This window comes from Schistocerca americana, chromosome 2 (assembly GCF_021461395.2).
Source record: "Schistocerca americana isolate TAMUIC-IGC-003095 chromosome 2, iqSchAmer2.1, whole genome shotgun sequence".
NCBI classification, from domain to species: Eukaryota; Metazoa; Arthropoda; class Insecta; order Orthoptera; family Acrididae; genus Schistocerca; species Schistocerca americana.
This window is the reverse complement of record NC_060120.1, coordinates 67,760,772-67,782,365: the sequence shown is the minus strand read 5'-3', so window position 1 is coordinate 67,782,365 and position 21,594 is coordinate 67,760,772. Positions and strand designations below refer to the sequence as shown.

Sequence of the window (21,594 nt, the reverse complement as noted above, 5' to 3'; positions counted from 1 at the left end):
GTAAGGATTCCAGGCGTTCAAGGAAGTGGTTGGTGTCTTTGATGAAGGATGGGAGACTGCATGTAATGGGTTGAAGGTGTAGGCAGAGATACGTTCTGTGGGGGCTTGGTAACCAGCTACAATGGGGCGGCCGGGATGATTGGGTTTGTGGATTTTAGGAAGAAGGTAGAAGGTAGGGGTGCGGGGTGTCGGTGGGGTCAGGAGGTTGATGGAGTCAGGTGAAAGGTTTTGTAGGGGGCTTAAGGTTCTGAGGATTCCTTGAAGCTCCGCCTGGACATCGGGAATGGGGTTACCTTGGCAAACTTTGTATGTGGTGTTGTCTGAAAGCTGACGCAGTCCCTCAGCCACATACTCCCGACGATCAAGTACCACGGTCGTGGAACCCTTGTCCGCCGGAAGAATGACGATGGATCGGTCAGCCTTCAGATCACGGATAGCCTGGGCTTCAGCAGTGGTGATGTTGGGTGTAGGATTAAGGTTTTTTAAGAAGGATTGAGATGCAAGGCTGGAAGTCTGAAATTCCTGGAAGGTTTGGAGAGAGTGATTTTGTGGAAGAGGAGGTGGGTCCCGCTGTGACGGAGGACGGAACTGTTCCAGGCAGGGTTCAATTTGGATGGTGTCTTGGGGAGTTGGATCATTAGGAGTAGGATTAGGATCATTTTTCTTCGTGGCAAAATGATATTTCCAGCAGAGAGTACGAGTGTAGGACAGTAAATCTTTGACGAGGGCTGTTTGGTTGAATCTGGGAGTGGGGCTGAAGGTGAGGCCTTTGGATAGGACAGAGGTTTCGGATTGGGAGAGAGGTTTGGAGGAAAGGTTAACTACTGAATTAGGGTGTTGTGGTTCCAGATTGTGTTGATTGGAATTTTGAGGTTTTGGAGGGAGTGGAGCTGGAAGTGGGAGATTGAGTAGATGGGAGAGACTGGGTTTGTGTGCAATGAGAGGAGGTTGAGGTTTGCTGGAAAGGTTGTGAAGGGTGAGTGAGTTGCCTTTCCGGAGGTGGGAAACCAGGAGATTGGATAGTTTTTTGAGGTGGAGGGTGGCATGCTGTTCTAATTTACGGTTGGACTGTAGGAGGATGCTCTGAACAGCCGGTGTGGATGTGGGAGAGGAAAGATTAAGGACTTTTATTAAGGATAGGAGTTGACGGGTGTGTTCATTGGCTGAGTTGATGTGTAGGTGAAGGATTAGGTGGGTGAGGGCAATGGATTGTTCAGTTTGGAACTGGTATAGGGACTGATGGAAAGAAGGGTTGCAGCCAGAGATGGGAACTTTAAGTGTGAGGCCTTTGGGGGTAATGCCAAATGTCAGACAAGCCTGAGAAAATAGAATATGGGAGCGTAATCTGGCTAGGGCGAAGGCATGTTTGCGGAGGGAATGTAAATAAAACTTAATGGGGTCGTTGTGGGGGTGTTGTGAGGGTGACATGGTATTAGAAGGTGGAAAGTGTAACATGAGGCTGAAATGAAAATGAAAAAAATATATATATGGGGGAGATAAAAGTGAACTAGAAAGCAACTGGAGATCTGGTGTGAAAAAAGGCGAAAAAGTGTTGGTTAAAGCTGGGCTGTGTTGATCCTGTGGTGAACTTGGGTTGGTAGACAACGATGTGCATAAAGGTTAGGTGGTTGTGTTGCCGCCAAAACACGTTAAAGGGTGGAGAAATTTGGGAAAATTTCGAAAAAACTACGTGTAAATGTATTAAAAGGAATGGTTTTGTGGTGGCAGATTATGAGAATGAGGCTAACAATTGTCTGACGAAGAAATAATGACGTTAAAACCTGTGGGAAGCGGCTAAAAATGATCAATGACGTGGGAAAAATGGAAATGGAAATAAAGCGAAAGTTATTAGAACTAGCCAAAATGGTTGTTTAATAGGTGAAAGGAACTGTTTGTGGACTAGAAAAGGTGGATTTTATAGCAGTGGTAGTGTTGAAAGCGGGGGGAAAAAAAAATTTTTTTTTGTTCTGGTTTGGAAGTGGGTTACGTATTATTGAGTATATATAGGCGGGATAAAATAGTATAGCAGATTATGGTAAAAAGGAGAAGGTGAATACAAAGTGAAACTACTGGCAAAAACAGAAAGAGGAAAATAAGACGACAGAAAAGATTTCGAAATGCAACAGTGACAATAACAAACGTAATTGTTGGATTCAAATTAATGATATCAATATAATAGAGGGAAACATTCCACGTGGGAAAAATTATATATAAAAACAAAGATGAGGTGACTTACCGAACGAAAGCGCTGGCAAGTCGATAGACACACAAACAAACACAAACATACACACAAAATTCAAGCTTTCGCAACAAACTGTTGCCTCATCAGGAAAGAGGGAAGGAGAGGGGAAGACGAAAGGAAGTGGGTTTTAAGGGAGAGGGTAAGGAGTCATTCCAATCCCGGGAGCGGAAAGACTTACCTTAGGGGGAAAAAAGGACAGGTATACACTCGCGCACACACACACATATCCATCCACACATACAGACACAAGCAGACATATTTAAAGACAAAGAGTTTGGGCAGAGATGTCAGTCGAGGCAGAAGTGTAGAGGCAAAGAAGTTGTTGAAAGCAAGGTGAGGTATGAGTGGCGGCAACTTGAAATTAGCAGAGATTGAGGCCTGGCGGATAACGAGAAGAGAGGAAATACTGAAGGGCAAGTTCCCATCTCCGGAGTTCGGATAGGTTGGTGTTGGTGGGAAGTATCCAGATAACCCGGACGGTGTAACACTGTGCCAAGATGTGCTGGCTGTGCACCAAGGCATGTTTAGCCACAGGGTGATCCTCATTACCAACAAACACTGTCTGCCTGTGTTCATTCATGCGAATGGACAGTTTGTTGCTGGTCATTCCCACATAGAATGCATCACAGTGTAGGCAGGTCAGTTGGTAAATCACGTGGGTGCTTTCACACGTGGCTCTGCCTTTGATCGTGTACACCTTCCGGGTTACAGGACTGGAGTAGGTGGTGGTGGGAGGGTGCATGGGACAGGTTTTGCACCGGGGGCGGTTACAAGGATAGGAGCCAGAGGGTAGGGAAGGTGGTTTGGGGATTTCATAGGGATGAACTAACAGGTTACGAAGGTTAGGTGGACGGCGGAAAGACACTCTTGGCGGAGTGGGGAGGATTTCATGAAGGATGGATCTCATTTCAGGGCAGGATTTGAGGAAGTCGTATCCCTGCTGGAGAGCCACATTCAGAGTCTGGTCCAGTCCCGGAAAGTATCCTGTCACAAGTGGGGCACTTTTGTGGTTCTTCTGTGGGGGATTCTGGGTTTGAGGGGATGAGGAAGTGGCTCTGGTTATTTGCTTCTGTACCAGGTCGGGAGGGTAGTTGCGGGATGCGAAAGCTGTTGTCAGGTTGTTGGTGTAATGATTCAGGGATTCCGGACTGGAGCAGATTCGTTTGCCACGAAGACCTAGGCTGTAGGGAAGGGACCGTTTGATGTGGAATGGGTGGCAACTGTCATAATGGAGGTACTGTTGCTTGTTGGTGGGTTTGATGTGGACGGACGTGTGAAGTTGGCCATTGGACAGGTGGAGGTCAACGTCAAGGAAGTGGCATGGGATTTGGAGTAGGACCAGGTGAATCTGATGGAACCAAAGGAGTTGAGGTTGGAGAGGAAATTCTGGAGTTCTTCTTCACTGTGAGTCCAGATCATGAAGATGTCACCAATAAATCTGTACCAAACTTTGGGTTGGCAGACTTGGGTAACCAAGAAGGCTTCCTCTAAGCGACCCATGAATAGGTTGGCGTACGAGGGGGCCATCCTGGTACCCATGGCTGTTCCTTTTAATTGTTGGTATGTCTGGCCTTCAAAAGTGAAGAAGTTGTGGGTCAGGATGAAGCTGGCTAAGGTAATGAGGAAAGAGGTTTTAGGTAAGGTGGCAGGTGATTGGCGTGAAAGGAAGTGCTCCATCGCAGCGAGGTCCTATACAAGAAAAACGAAAGCTGAAAACACTTATATACAAAACATTTCTTAAAACCACTAATCTTGAAAATAGTTCTGCCGAGCTTCTGTGGCGTTTCAACATGTCAGATTCATGTACATTTTAGTATTTACTAAAGTCCACTTAGTGTTTCTCAAGCCAGCCTTTTGCTGCTCTGTTACAATAACATCCACTTCAGGTTTCACAAACTAGCTCTTTTACTGCTCCGCTTCAATGTCTCACAACTACAACAGCAGGTTCCTCCAGCGACATTCAATATTTATTACATAGTCATATCCATACCACATTCACTCAGATTAGTGATGGTTAATTACGTACATATCTATTCTTGGTTACTTCAGGTCCTTTCTTATGCCTCTTGTTTGCACTTCCACCTGTTTCTAAACTTTGATCTCTTTTGTTTAACCACATTACATCTCTTTGTGTACTACAATTAGCAGACAACACCTTGCCACTCACTCATTTGTTTATTCATTACCACTGTCTTACAGGCAGCCTTGATGCTTTGTAAATACTTCCTTACACGAAATATAACCCCTTCTGAGGGTACCCAGTACCTCCATGTCTAAATTTACTTAAAACTACTGTAGTGAAGAAGGAAAGACAACAGTCAAAAGTTCTGAATTATGCAGAGGAAGAATGACAACATGAAATGAAAATTAAGTAGCATTGTCATTAACTTGAGTCCTAGTGTTCATCAAACACTTAGCCTTGCAAAGAGTGCAAAGCCCTCTGAGGTTTTTAGTTACTCCTGGCTACATCTCTCTTTTTTTGTACATATCTCTTTAGATCAATAATATTTCTTAAGCCTAGTAGTTTATGAGACTTTACAAATTCCAATCGGTAAGCATTAGGGTGAGGTTTCTCTATTATCCTAAATGAACCCACATACCCGTCAATAAACTTTTTGGTTTCTGAGGTAAGCTTTTTTTGATTTCTCATTGGTCTTTTGCCTATGATTGGTATAGTGATAAGGTTACCATTAATTCTTATCATTACGTCGTTGGTCCTGAAATTTACCCATCCTTCATGCTTACTAAGAAAATTGGCACCCACCAACATATCAACACTTAGTCCACTAATTACTAAGAAATTCTGCTTAATTGCTACCCCCTTTACCACTTCTTGCTTCACCATCCTTTTGGTTTTTCCCGTTGCTACAATTATATTTAGGCCACTTACTGGCATCCTTACTACTTGCTTATTTGCTGGGAGTTCATTAACAAAATTTTGGGACACAGCACACACCTCTGATCCTACGTACTCTCTTTTATTTGCAGGTTCTACCTCGTCTAGTAAATCCTGCATCGTTTCCCTTCTGTCAAAACCTTGTGTACTGGGTCTTCCTCATGCTTAATATTATTACTACTAGTGGCAGCTCCTATTAGTTTGTTCACTATCGCTAAATTGAAACATCTTTGTAGTGTTTCCCTTTCTGTATTTACCTCTGTTTCTGCGACCCTATACCGGATGTTGTCAGCATTATATATTTCCTCCTCTTTTTCCTTTTCCTCCTCCTCTTCACTACTCTGAATTACTTCAAATAACCTATCAAGCACCCCTTCGACCCCAGCTACATGATTGATTCCACAACTGTCAGACAGTTCCTCCTCTGTTTCACCGTGCAGATTTACCTCCATCTTCTGATTCAAAATCTTATTATTAGTACTTATCTCCTCTACAAATGTGTTCTTATTACAGGTGTTACTACTACTGTTCTCCCTTAACTCTACATTGGTTAATTCTCTTGCCTCTTGCTGCTCCCAGTTATTTCCCTCTTCTTGCTTAGTGACTACATTAATACTAGGTGGTTGTACTGGTGCCGTTCTTACAAATGGTTTCGCCAGTGGGTTCAACTGGTAATGTTGTTGTCTACGAGCGCCAGCCTTCTCGTAGACTCTTAGCAGTTTTCCTATCGAGGTACGTCACCGCTAACTGACGTCCTCCACCAGCTGGTTGCGCCATCTTCTGGCAGCTGTCTACAGTCGCCATAATGACCTCGGTCACTGACCCGATTATCATATGTCCGGCCTCTCCCTCGTGATCGACCTCGGTATCCGCTCCCTCTCTGTACACTCATTCTGTTTATGTTTACCTCAGCTCAATTTTCATTCTGCCTAACAAGATGTCGATACTCTCTCCTCATGCTGTCCTCCTCTTTTAGTACAGATTCTACACGTTCAAGATATTGCATGAATTTATCTACATTATCTCTAGGTGCAGATATAATCTTGTTCTTCCAATACCAAGGTAGCTTATTTTCTACCCCCATAACTATTTGTTCAGTTTCTACCTTAGTACTAAGATAGGATAGAGTAGTTACCCACCTCTGTACGAATCTTTTTATCCCTTCTTTCTTGGGGTCATATTTTTCCCCAGACCAAAACTGATTTAGCACATACATTTTCCTACACTTTCCCCAGTACTCTTCAAAGAAAGCTTGCTTAAATTCCTGTAACTTATTGTATTTATCTGAGGCCAAGTTTCCCCAGATTCTTGCCTCTCCCATTAAGTTAGAAGTAATAAACTCGATCTTCTGCTTATCACTCCACACTTTAGGCAAGATATCCTCAAAGTCATTCCAAAATTCATGTGGATGTACACTTTTATGTGGATCAAACTTGAGAAACTGATGATGTGTGACATAAGCAATCTCAGTGGATTCTATTATTCCACTAGAAATAATGCTACCACTACTGTTAGTAACACACTGTTCTACTTTTGTTATTCGACAGTCATGCTTACACAGTTGCTCATTCACACTGTTATTTAATTGATTAAGATGGGTTTCCAAGCTTATGACTTTATTTATTGCCTGTGCCCCAAGTTTTTCACACTTATCTTTACTTTCTTTCAATTTACATTCTAATGCTGTGTGATTTATTTCACCATATTTTTCCACCCATTGGATATGTTCACGAGCCTTGACTATCTCTAATTTAACGTGCACTTTAAACTGTTTGTGGACATCAGTAACTTGTTCAATCTGTGTTGTTAATTCACTTTTTACTTTAACAATAGATAATGTACATTCCTGTTTAACCTGATTGATTTCAATTTTTACATTATTGTTAACCACTGCCATGTCGAGCTTCCAAAATTCTCTTAGATCTGAAATTTTTTTATCCAGTTTAGATTCTATTTCAACATCCATATTACTCATTTTTGAATCTAACCCACTCATTTCTGTATCAATATCAGACTGCATTTTACTTATTTTAGATTCCATCTCATCACTTAATAACGTACCCATTTTTGTCATATTAGAATCCAACCCATTCATTTTTGTCAATAGATTCATTAACATTCCTGCTACACTATCTTTCGCCCCATCATTGACTGACACAACTTCCTGGTCAATATTAGCTTCGCAACAGGTAGGTCTGAAACACTGGGGTCCAATACATTCTGTTCCCCCTCTGATCCATAATTACCGTATAATGAATCTGACAAACTACTACTATAATTTGGTTGTGATACCTCCAAACTAAAGCTCATGGAATCATTAACTTCTTCCCCCTTTCTTTCCCCAAATCTACCTTCAGCTTGACCTTTGCACTTGTATGCTTACTTTCAGCCATTTTATTCAATTTCTGCACACTCACACACAAAGTTTTAAAGAGCACACTACTTAAACTTTGTGCTTCTGATGTCTCTGACACAGCTAGCTGTAACTGCGGGTCCGACCACCATGCGCCGGGCCGTCGTACCTTTTTACGGGCCACCACTCCGGTCAGTGCTGCCAACTGCTTTCATTGCCGATGTCGCATCGTCTCTCATAGCTTGTGGTCTGCATGAAGTAGCCACTATCCGCTACTCCAGTCAGCGAGATATATCTGCAAATCCGTCCGCCAAGCACAGCAAACACAATCACAGTTCATGGGCTATCACTTTCTTTCTATCCACATGGCGATAGTTCACTCATAATATTTGTCCTTTCACAGTTCCTATTTATTTGCGAGCACTTTTTCACAGTCCAATTATCCCAACACTACTGCTCTTCTAGAAAGTCGCTTACCTTCGTGAACTTAACTAATGTTTTTCCCGGCTGATCCAGCACCAATTGCGACATAACACGCTCTTTGGCACATCAACGGCATTTCTGCAACATAAATTGTCCACATACCTCGATACTGCTGCAGATCTGCACACAATTCCTGACTGCAGCTACTTAAGAGATCTCAGAAATGCAGTGTTGAAGAAACTGAGATTTCATAACTACATGACTGAGGCTGCTGTAAGTACAAAAAGCTGAAAATAGTCTTGTGAACTGTAAAGAAAAAATTGTAAATTGGTTGCTGTTCATATTTCTAAGTTCAAAGGTCCTTTTAAATGTGCATTAGGATTTTTTTAAATTGCTATTAAGCAAGATCATCAGCTCACATCTGTTCAAATCATTAAAGTTCCTGTTCACAGTCCTCGTCGCACTCAAACAGCCAGAACTTTTCCTATCCAGTTCCGAAATCATTTATGAGAGTAACACAGTCAGTAAACTGCTATTTACTTTTGCGATCAGCATTCAGTGGTTGTTTTTAAATAAAGTTTTTGCTCGCCATAAATACTCGGTAAAAAAAATTTATTAAGTACCGCCACACTTATAGATCAAAGTTTACACGCGTGATTTTCCCCAGAACAAAATATCTCTCGACTCTTAAAATTTCACAAATTGTTAATGGTAAACACCAGCTACCTTTATCACTGTACCAAAATGCGGAAGTCCCAATATCAATTAATTTTACACATAATGCATTCGGACACTTTCAGCATGACCGGCTCCTTCAAAAGCTAGTCCACCACTTCCTTCTTCACTCTGCCTCTCCAAGCACCTCTCTCTCATACGTTAAGTGGCAAACCATCTCACTTCTTATTGGCTGTACAGAACTACAGCCAATCAGAACTGAATTTCAGGGCGCGGCTCGCGCCAAAATCTAGCAAGAACCAACCACTGCTCTCAGCTCATTGACGTCATTAAAATAAGCAACTCAAAACCCTCTTGTTAAACAAATAAAATGAAATAAACTTTAAGCTGTACTTTACATCTGGAATTTAACTATATAGTCGCGAACTTTCTGGCTGTCTCTTACATATTCAAACATGCTTGGACATCCGTCATCCACCAGCACGGGAACCACTGGTGGATTCGTTCCCACAATACAAAGCTGGAACACTTGCAAGTTCCTATAGAGAATTACAAACTGAAAATCTAATATTGTCGAATGTCCCACATACACTCACACAAGTACTCTCTTTCACACTCACCCTAACACAAAACATAAATATGAACTTGAAATTCTTAAAGTTATTACTACAGCAAAATTATGAAAGGTTTTCTAAAATGAAAACTTCCCAAATTGAATCTAAACACTGAATGTGTTATCGTATCTTTTCAAATAGTTTCAGTTTTTTTTATATATATATATATATATATATATATATATATATATATATATATATATATATAGTTTTGTAAGTGTCGGATAATTACGTTTTTTACTGACTTTTCTTTTTTGATAACTTCAGATTTTGACAGATTGTTCCTTTACACAACATAAGGTTATGTACTTAAAATGAAATTCCTCAGGCTATTTCTGGATCAGTTATTAATTTTTATATTTCCAGAGAATATAACTACTCTGTAAGCACCTCTCTGCTACTTTCACATGCTGCAGTCACACCGTATGGTTATGATGCACGTCTGCAGGACACAGCTCGTCTGTGGCAGATCGTATAAGATTCTGACTGCTTACACTGGAACCCACATAAATTTATACAAGAAAGCTTTAATAGACAAATTGGCAATTGCGCCCTAGCTGCGACACCTCAATGCTAATCCTAGAAGCATGGAAAATAATACTTACTGTGGCATACAGCACATGTAATGAATGCCAAATTTTTCCGTGCAAACATGGTTCTTTCGATGTTTCATTGCAAAACAAACCTGATCGATGTTCATATGTGGTTCTCGATCTTCACACAACTTTGAGGCATACCACAAACATCTGCTGTTAGAATAAAATAATACCAGCAGTGAGATTTGCTCCAGAGACCTTGCACTTATGAAAGTATGCACTTACTTGCTCGGCTGTGAACTCCTTGAGCAGTAGCGATCATATAAAGCATACAAGCGTGCTTACAATTTCAAACTCTGTTTCATTGATATCGGTTGAGAGTTGTGTCTTCCTATTTACGTATGTTGAAGTCCCAGTTGTGGCCTACACACCTTGTGAATATGAATCAAATCGCTGAAGGGAACTTCTTATGGTCCCCTTGTTAGTGAATTTACTTAGGATCAGAATCTTCTCGGTTCCTCAATAAGATCTTTCATTAAGATATGCCAGTGGTATCTGCTGCGCATCGCATCAAACTTTTACAGAGCGCATCGCATCAAATTTTTACAGATGCATGAATTTCCACTAACTTTTCCTTGTCTTCATTTGCATGTTATTTTTTGAACTGAGAGTGCAACAGTCTCAGCTTCCTCAGCAATTTCCAGATTTTCTATTAACCCATGGTAGGTCTTTTCCACCCTCAATCCACTTAATGGGCACAGACTTCTCCAGGTTGTGGTTTACAACCCATTTAAACTTTGCCTATAATTCTTCTACATCCATTGTACTGGAACTAAATCAACTCCTTTCATTTTTGAAGTGTGATGCAAACAACTGCTTATTTGCTTTTTATAAACAAAAATACTCTCCTAGCCTTCTTCACAGATTTGTTGACTTCAGTAATCATTGTCCCTATGACATCATGATCACTAATCCTTGTCTCTATTATACTAACTAGCTGCGCAAGACACATTTTTGAAAAAGTGTTCAAAAGTACTGTCTGCACCAACTGCAATTAATTCACAGGTGCCCCAGTAATATTGCAGGATCTGGGTGTTTCCACACTACTCAGCATAGCCTTTCTTTCCATAGTTCTAGAACTGCCACAGCAGAATCACACATTGAGATTGTTGAAAGCTATCCTTAAATGTAGGCTTGACTTTTTCAACTATCTTCTAAGATAAGTTAAAGGGTGAGTGTTGCCTCACGTGTTTGTAAATTTCTCCAGAACCCAAACTGAGCTTCCATCAGGCCAGCTACTACTGTTTGTTCTGCTCTTCTGTAGCAGAGATGGCATGTATGATAGAAGAACCAGTGTCACACTAAGTAGGGGAAAAGAAGAAGAAGGGTAATTATTTGTTAGTAGTGTATGGGATGATTTAAATGAAATGGAAAGATGTAATCATCTTTCACAACAAACATTTGATAAAAGGTGCATTTAAAAAAAAAACCTCGTTTACTCCTTTATAAGATCTCGTAAAACCTGTGCTTTTATCCATTCAGAAAGTTTCTTTGAAAATATATTTCTGTAATTAATTAAAATGTGTATTATTACATTTAAATAAGGCCATGGAAAATCCAGAATTAAATATTGTTCAAGATGGCAGCCAATCAAGGAATATTTGAGGGAATTGGTTTTAAAAATTTTATTTCAAAGGCCCCACTCAAGTCTATGGGTTTTTTCCTGAGTAACTTCTGCTATGCTTACGTTACTAAAGCTACCTACCTTTCAGAACCAAGGCAGTTCCGTCCAGTTAAAGCAGCTGTCAAGAGGTGATTTCAGCCCTCCACTGAAATTGCTGGCTAATTCACACCATTGGTCTAGCCAGTAGCGAACTTGAGAGACAGGACACTTGTGTGGACACTTGGGGGTTCTGGAGAGCAGTACTTAGTTGCTTCTCTTTCTTGTGAACTAGACCGTGGCTATAGTCCATATGGTGAGAGAAGAGCTCTTACAGTTGAAGTGGCCTTGGCGTATGTGCTTCCCGCATCCATGATGTCCAATCAGATAGAGATATATTGTTTATGTTACCATGGCAACGCCCTAGTGTTGCCTTAGTGCTAGACGACCCCTGCTGTCGGGCAGTGGTGCTGCATGCTTTGTTCAGGTTTGTGTGTGTACGTGAGCATCCCAATAATTCTGTGACTTTCTTGCCATGTTTGTGGGAAATGGCTTCCTTTAGTGAAGAGAAGAGGAGTTTTGGAAAAGGAGCTATGCTGAAATGTCAAGCATGTTTACTTTGAAAGGGAAAGGGACAGTGGTGGGCCTTTGATACCAGTGAGTAAAGTGATTGACAGAGTGGCAGAAGCATTGAACATCTACACAGCGACAATGAAGAGTCACAAATGATAATGAGGTTGCCAGTTCAGCTGGGAGCCCTGTTATTGTGCACATGGAAAGTCAAGAAAGAGATTGTGTCATGTGATTGAAACAGGCAATTTTGACAAAAGTGCTATCAGGCAGCATATATATGCGTACTACAGCAGGAAAGAGTACCCAACATTTAAGAATATTGAAGGCATCACTGTCAGGTAGTGGTTTGTTTACTGACAGAGTGACAAGTCTCTCCAGTCTATTAACCCTTTTAGTGCCAAATACGATCTGATCGTGATCCAGATTTTCGGCGAAAAATGCCAGTAACGATCTGATCGTGATGGCTTTCTCATTCGCGAGGATATACTAACAACTTTGCCTTGAAGCGCGGAAAAAATGAATGAGAAAGGCATCACGATCAGATCGTTACTGGCATTTTTCGCCGAAAATCTGGATCACGATCAGATCGTATTTGGCACTAAAAGGGTTAAATTTCGGGCATGCAGCCACGCAAATAAAATTTCTTCCACTGATCTTATGGCTGGACGATACCAAGAAACTTTATTTGCGCAGCTGCACGCCTGAAATTTAGTGGACTACTCATTATGCCATGAAAAGTTGAAAATGCACGAGAAGCGTCTCTGGTGTTTCTTTTTAAAATTGGCTTCTGGTAGAAAAAGTTTTCAGGAAAAAAGGTACTAATGGAATATGAGACATTGTAACATGGAGGTGTCATTTCCTGTGGGAGTTGCTAGCAATGAATCCAGAGAATGTAATATGGACTGATGAAACATAAGTCAATGTCCATCATACGTGATCAATTGCGTGGGCAGGTGGCACATACCATTGAACTAAGAGTGTGCTAACTGGTAAGGGAGGGTGACTAATTATAATTTGTGTTGGGTCTATCAATGCTTTTTTGCCTAGTGCTATGATGATGTTTCAGTAATTTAAACACACACACACACACAGTTAGTTTCAATTACCATGGGGAAATGAATGCAGATACATTTCAAGACTGGTTCATTACTCATTGGCTACCAATGTCACTTCTGGTAATGTTTTTGTAATGGACAATATATCGTACCATTCTATGCAATTAAATAAGGCACCAAAGACTGCAGCAAGGAGACACGAAATAGTCATCTTGTTGAAAGATAGTAAAATAGGCCTTGAACAGAATATGCGAAAAGTGGAACTTATGGAATTAGTGAAATGATAAAAGCCACAAAAGGCCCAGTATGCAATTGATACAGTAGTAGAGAGCCACAGTCACAAAGTTATACATCTTCCATTGTACCACTGCCATTGCAGCACCATCAAATTTCTCTGGGCTCAAATAAAAGCAGATGCCTCAGTGTGAAATAATACCTTTATATTGAGAGACAGAGCGAGTCTGGTAAATGAGCATGTCACACAAACAATGCCCAGAAACTGGAAGATCTTCATGAACTATGTGTGGAAAGAGATTACAAGGTTGAACATAAAAGAAGACGTAAGAGAAGAATTCATACAAAATATTGTAATTTCATCAGACGATGAGTACAGCAGCAGCGAAGATAACAAAGCCTGTGTGATCTTGACGAGAGATGATCAATCAGATGATGATGATCTTGTGGTTACTGTCCTCTTGCACAAAAAATAAAGGTAACATCTTCGTTTGATATCTTACATGTAACATTTGTGCATTTTGCTGTACTTTGTTAATGTCAAAAATCTATTTGTGTGTTTTTTTACACTGGTAACACACGAGAAAAAACATTTGACCAAGGAACACATCAATTAGTAGAATGCTGCAATGAATCATGTGACATTGTTCAGCTCTATAGCCCTGGCTGCTGCGGGACGCAAAGGGTGGTACGGGAAGGTCAGTCACCACGCTCCCTGAACTGCCAGTTGCACTTCACATGTCAAATATTGACAGCTGTGCTGTCAGTTGTCAGTGCTCTTCACTCACCTTATGGAGCATAGAACAGACATTTTTCTAGGGACTCTGTGCCTCTGGCTCTGTGTTCCATTACCGGCCACCAACAGAACTTAACATGAACCGCCTCCTTTCTTGTTGCCCACTACTTTAGCTTGTTCAACCTCCTAGACTGGCCTGCACCTGGTAACTTCCTACACTAAGCATGTCTCGTGTACTCTGTATACAGATATATATGCCTTTTAGTTGGCCTAATTTCATGTTCTCATTTGACGATAGCCCTGGATACCCACTCCCAAGTCCTGACTGCTCAGCCACCTGTACAATATTGCATTTAATTTTCTGGCATTGCTCTGTTTGTTCAATTAATGTAGGAAATATGTACATACACTTACATTTTTCTTATTCTCTTTTTACAGACTGCTGTTGAATCAGCAATAAACATGAACGAGCAAGCTATCGTAGTTGATGTCCTTGATGCGCTTTGTTCCAGGCAGTGAGTAACATAATATTTAATATCTTTTATTTTACTGAGGAATGGAGTTAATGAATTGACTTTCATATGACACTAACTGACGTAATGCCTGTGTTTATGTAGTATATTTTTTACTAGAGCGTATATGCAAAAAGACTGAAATGCTCTGAAATGCTTTTTAAGAAACATACGTTTGGTAAGATCAACAAGTACTGGTTAACATTCATATTTAAGAAAGCAGTATAAAGTAACATTTGCAAATTAAAAATCTAATTATGGAAGCATCAATATGATAATTGAATTAGTATTTAAAGATTTCATGGAACTGATAACTAAGGGCTTGGAAAAATAGCCTACATTCCTCACAGCAAGCACAACAGTGGTAAAAAAAAAAGTAGTCTTTATAATTGTGAAATTACCTGCAGAAAAATGGTCAGTTAAGGTAACAATTCAATTGATTTGATGTGCGCACATCTCCTAGCAGACAAGTAATTCAATAAAAAACTTGACTTGTAGTGCTCCATTTATACATTATCTCTGTAATTTACATGTACAGGTTGTTGGTATACAAGGTTGCTTTTTGTCTCATTGAGTAAGAGATAAGAATTTTTTAATATTTTTCAATAAGAATCTGCTCAGTGTGAAAGTATTTCCTGTTTTCAGCCAGTTACAGTAAAACAAAACTGAAAAAAGAGCATCTAATACTGAAATTTCAGGCTGATTTACAGTGGCACTGGAATAGTTGCATAATTGTTAGCTGCTATTGACGTTAGTAATGTGGCCTGGATGAGGAGCTGTGTGATATGACTGGACTATTCTACAGCATGCTAAATCAGTGACAAAATCCAGGAGATGTTGCTTTAGTGTAAGTGTCTACAATACCGTCACTGCTTTGGAGACAGTTGACAAAATCACTCGGACAATCCAACAAACTGAGCAGGAACGTCACATTGTAAGAGCACAATGGGCTAAAGCTACAAATAAAGTTTTATGAAGACAAATGAAGTGTTGTTGCTTGATAGTAACCATTGGACAGAGGGGCCATTCGGACCATTTACAGAACTCTAGGTGATGATTACCAAGTAACTAATGTTTTCAAGCAAAGTGAGAGACTTGGTCATGTAACCTGTGATTCAGGCTCTTTGAGGAAGAACTTTTTTAAAGGTGATCATGCAATTATAACTGACAGTACAGGCAATAATTTGCACTGCAGTCATAATTAGACAATTGAGGATGACACCTGGCATGTCACCAAAAATGCTTCTCACACTAAACAGAAGATTGTGTCACTTTTTACCACCACATGTCCTCTTGAACCATAACTTCTGAACATTCATAAGTGACCATTATTAGATATGATGGTGGAACATTTTGTTTTGAATAATGGAACTCTTGGCTTAGTGTCCTGAGTCTCCAGGAAGATGCAGACCTCACGGGGTGAATAGCTGTTGCGACAAAACAATCATTTGCAAGTAACCTATGGAGCATTTTCTTCGCTCTAGTTGTTTAATTCTTTCTCAGCTGTGTGGGATCTCTACCTCAGTCAGTATGTATTTTCCTTGCTGCTCATGGGAACCCAATGGAGCCAAATTCACCTCCTGATGGGAAGGGTATAATGCCATGTAACTCTTAACCCAACCAATAAAGAATACCCGGGTGAATTAAGAATACCCGGGTGGCCAGCACTGCAGAGAAGAGTAACAAACAATTCCCTTAAATAGTAACACACCACATCACATAGTACACACTGTATTTGTTGTCATTAAGAGATGGAGGCATCGGGATAAAATATCACACTTATAGTTGACCAAGGTATGAAGCTCTCAAGCTCAAGGCAGTTGATTTATGATGACAGAATTACACAACTTACTCAACTACAGTAAAAGACTCATCAGTTACAGACACCTCATAGACACAGACATCAGTGAATTAAAATAGTGGGAGGCTGCTGGAGTGATTGAAGTGAATAATATAATGAATAAGTGGTAAATTTGGAAAGGCTAGAAATTTCAGATTCACCTTCAATACATCCATTTCCTAGTCTTTCCAGAGGCGGAAAAATCCAAGAAATAAAGATAACTCAGGGTATGTTACACATAAGGCAACACTACCCTCTACACACATTAAATCATGTGCCACATTAATCAAACGGTCTATTCCAGAGACTGAAGTGGGCACACAGACTGATACAACTACCATCATAAGCACCTACACCTGTCAGTACAACTTTGGAGCTGTTACCCTCAATAGCACATCAGTTGAAGTATGACCAGAAAGGACAGCAGCAGAGAAACTGATTTTATACATACGAGCACCTTCTCAAACAGCTGAAACACATCTTGTAATGGCTGATGACTTACCGAACTACTAATTTAATGATGAAATGGAGTTGAAAGTCTGTGCCAGTGAACTCATCCTACTTGACTCTTGACCTAATATCAGACAGTTGCTGAAGGGCCAGAGCTACTAATACACAAATCTCCAGAAGAAAAGCAGAAAGCCCATTCTATGAACTGATATCACATAAGGGGAATAAATAAATAACAAAAGGTGAAATCATGCCTGGCAGTCACAACCACCACTACATACCACCCCGGTGGTGCAGGAATGTGATTGTAAAGCCCTCACAGTTTGTGACTCTATGGTACAGCTGCAGTGGAACTGTGGGAACTACAGGGTGTTTCAAAAATGACCGGTATATTTGAAACGGCAATAAAAACTAAATGAGCAGCGATAGAAATACACAGTTTGTTGCAATATGCTTGGGACAACAGTACATTTTCAGGCGGACAAACTTTCGAAATTACAGTAGTTACAATTTTCAACAACAGATGGCGCTGCAAGTGATGTGAAAGATATAGAAGACAACGCAGTCTGTGGGTGCGCCATTCTGTACATCGTCTTTCTGCTGTAAGCGTGTGCTGTTCACAACATGCAAGTGTGCTGTAGGCAACATGGTTTATTCCTTAGAACAGAGGATTTTTCTGGTGTTGGAATTCCACCGCCTAGAACACAGTGTTGTTGCAACAAGACGAAGTTTTCAACGGAGGTTTAATGTAACCAAAGGACCGAAAAGTGATACAATAAAGGATCTGTTTGAAAAATTTCAACGGACTGGGAACGTGACGGATGAACGTGCTGAAAAGGTAGGGCGACGGCGTACGGCAACCACAGAGGGCAACGCGCAGCTAGTGCAGCAGGTGATCCTACAGCGGCCTCGGGTTTCCGTTCGCCGTGTTGCAGCTGCGGTCCAAATGACGCCAACGTCCACGTATCGTCTCATGCGCCAGAGTTTACACCTCTATCCATACAAAATTCAAATATACCGGTCATTTTTGAAACACCCTGTACATATAGCTGAGTTCTGACAGACAGCCACACTCTCTCTCTCTTGGTAGTCACTATAGTACAGTAAACAAATTTCCCATATGGTCATAAAGCTATTGTCGGAAAATACAGCATATTACAAGAAATGTGTAAATATAGTGTGAGTGTCTGGAGTAGTCAGTACACTAGTACATTAAGATGTATTTAGTGAGGAAATGTGCCTAAATACCAACCTAGAAACAGTCATGATATTAGTACTGATACCTACCAGGGTAACAGTTTGCTGTATTTACCTCCCACAAGACAGGAGGTTTCAAATGATATGATCATTGTTTGAAGGCCGAGTTACCACCATCAATCATACTGTTAGGCGACTTCAACTCTCTCAACCAACCGTGCCTGCATATATACTATAACAGAGGCAAACTAATTAAGCAGCCCATTCCTGATCTTGACCTCTGCCTCCTCTATGCTGGAAAATCAATCCATTCCAGTGCTGCACGTGACACTTGCTCTTGCATCACGGTAACAATTTACAACCTAGTTCACACTACTTTACTCAATTTGAATACACATGAGATGCTTTTGGCAGTGATCATTTTCCAGTCATCTTCTGCCTCCCAACTTTCTGATCAGTAAAGTGTCCGCAGTGCTAGATGCCCTGAAACGCAAACTGGTCATCCTTCAGCATCAAAGTAAAACTTGTTGCTGGTCATCAGACTGGAATTGATATCTAGATAAAGACTGTCACTAAAACTATTTTACCTGCTGCAGAAGAGGCAATTTGACACCCCTCGAGGACTGGGTAGAATTCATAATCAATTATCAAACAAGAACAGAAAACAACACGTCTTATAACCATATGTAGCTAGAGTAGCAGTATGCATCCCAGTGACAAGAAAGTACTACTGCTCCTATAATCCAGTGTATAAAGGACCCACACTTCTCACATAGCTAGAGACAATCAGCTTGACAAACAGACTGTGCAAGCTATCAGAAACAAAGGTAAGCCAGTGACTTCTGTGGTGCCTGGTGATGCGGCTCTGCACATTTTGACCCACCACTGATCAACTGATGCCTCTAGATTCCTCAGTTTGAGACGCAAACACCAACCCCTAACTGCTGTGTTCTTTGAATTACGTGTAGCATAAAACACTGCCTGTTGACATTATCATCTTTTCACATTCCATGGGTGGTTTTTCCAAGGCAACCTCCATTAAGAACTTCCTGTCTCTACTATTTTTCCATATCCAGATTGGAGTGGCCCTCAGAAAGATATGGAGCACTCGGGGATGTGTCCAAGGTCTTGAGCTCTTCACTATGATGATCAGTGGGATTATATCTCTTGTGCACCCACTGACCTTATCACAGCTACATGAGAATTACTTCTGCCTCCACTGTTGTAAGTCAATGTACGTCACCAAATGTCAGCTACAGGAAGCCATCTGAAAGAGACAAACTGGATTTGGAAACATGACTTTCAGATCTCTCCATCAAAATCCCGTGTTGTACTCTTCTGTAAGCTCACGAGAGGCAATCCTCACCCTAAGCTCATCTTTGGCAACCAATCAGTACTATTGCTTGAACGCTACCACATCCTAGGTCTTCTCTTTAATAACTAGCTGACATCGCTGCTGCATGATGAAACTCAACACACTCTTGTTCCCCAGTAGCACCAACTGCAGAGCTAACCAAATGGTTCTCCTGTTTTTGTAAGTTACTAATTCTGTTCCATTTGGACTATGGGTGCGTCCCACAAGGCTTTGCAGCTTCAAACAGAATTAAGTTTACTTGAAACTGTCCACCACAGTGGCATGAGGCTGGTTCATTCACATGAACATCATCAACAATATATTGGCAGAAGCTAGAGTCCCACCAATAGGAGTCTGAAGACAGCAATTACTTGTAAATTACTTGGTAACATTCCATTAGATGCCCACTGACCTGTGTTTCTCGGTACATTTTCACCATCAGTTTAATCTCTTTATGAAGTGACCCAGAGCAGGCAAGCCAGTGTAGGTATGACTGGAAGCTCTGAGAAATGAGCTCCAACTTCTTCTAGAGGCTTGTATTGTTCACCTCCATGGGTAGTCACACACCCTGCAATGCATCTAACTTGTCAGTATCGCCTGTAGCTGATTGATTCTTGATGCATAGAAACAAATAACTGTACAGAACAAACATAAGGGGCTTCTTTTCATCCTGTGTAAATATTCCCCTTGTAGGAATCCATACACCACCTCTGCAGGCATACTGGTCACATTCTTTCTTCTGGTTTTTGACAAATTTGCATCCTGTGTTAGTGTGTACTGATGTGTCTCATGAATCATTAGCAAAAGTGACCTTTTTCAAACCTTTAGCCTCTTTAGGCATTGTTCTAACATCCATGCTAGTATTTATACATCTGGGGCTGTGGGTTTCATATACAGTAGCAAGGAGATGGTTACGGGTGATATGGCTGCGTCAGTTTGGTGAATGAGTTGCTGCCTTGTACCTGTCTACTGACTGTTATTACGATCTGCCGTAAACAACAGTGGTTCCTGTTGCCAAAATGTTGTTGCCCATGGTTGACTGTGGGGCAACAGTTTTCTGCAAATCATTGTAGTTGACACAGCAAAATGTAAAAATTGTGGTGCATCTGCGTTGTTGGAAATGGAGTGCCTCAAGTGCCAGGCCCCAATAAACTCACTGTGAAATGTCTTCAAGCATCAGTTGTGGCCCAAACAGTGTTCTGTGTAGTTGTGAGTGCATTATGGTGGTGCTGAGTGAATTTGAATGTGGGCAAATTGTTGGTGCTTGTATAGCAGGTGTTTCTGCAGTGAAGGGAGCCAAGTGCTTAGTGCTTCAAGTGGCACTGTATGAAAGATTTATACTGCATATGAGGAAAGAGGCAAAAAGTCATCCACAAACTTGAGATGCGCTCAAAAGTGTGTGTTCAGTGATGATGACAGATATTAATTGAAAAGGATTTTGACAAAAAATAAGGTAACAACAGCTGGAAAAGTCCTTGCAGAACTGGATGACATACTTGCGAGCCCTGTCAGCAACAGAATAACACAAAGGGAGCTCCATAACCAGGGAGTTGCAGGGCGAGCTAGAATACCAAAGCCCCTCATCAGTGATGCATACCCCTGTAAGAGAAAAACATGGTGTTGAAGGCATAAAACCTGAGCTATGGAGCAATGGGAGAAAGTGATTTGGTTGGACGAGCTTTCGAACAAAGTCATTCTTCTGCAGTAGAAAAACACAGCACCCTGAGACTGTGGCCATGTGTGCGTGAGTTGCACTTCTGTGATCATGTCTGGTTTTCCACTGCAGAACAACTACTGTGCCTAAAATAGGTATTTTTAGTAGTCTTTTTCTTTGTACCTATCTGCAACTCAATACCTCCTCTATATGGGGAGTAGCAATCTATCCTTTCCGTATTGTTGGCCAGATATTAGTCTTATATACAGGGCTCATAGATGTGTACACTTGGCATAGCAGGTATTTTCTGTCATCAAGTGCACTAATACTTTGGATTTAAATCCAGTGGCAACAAACCCATGGGATCATTCAAAACATGCAAAATTTGGGATTATCAAACAATGGAAAATCCAGGCTGGAATAATGACAATATTATCAAAAGAATAGATTGCTACTCACCATGAAGTGGAGATGTTGAGTCGCAGATAGGCACAACAAAAAAGACTGCTAAAGAAATAAGCTTTCAGTCAAAAGGCCTCCTTTTGCATTCACATGAACACAACTCACACACATGGTCACTTTCTGTGGCA

At 40.9% G+C, this 21,594-nt stretch overlaps 1 protein-coding gene across 2 annotated transcripts in view; it reads left to right on the top strand.

The window, feature by feature from the left end:
* The window catches only part of LOC124593611 (katanin p80 WD40 repeat-containing subunit B1), a 151,714-nt gene that overhangs the window by 84,359 nt on the left and 45,761 nt on the right, over positions 1–21,594 (top strand). For both annotated transcript variants that reach the window (XM_047131949.1, XM_047131948.1), the window contains one exon: positions 14,436–14,512. In XM_047131949.1, coding sequence (XP_046987905.1) covers positions 14,436–14,512 — 77 coding nt within the window. The remainder of the gene's footprint in view (positions 1–14,435; positions 14,513–21,594) is intronic.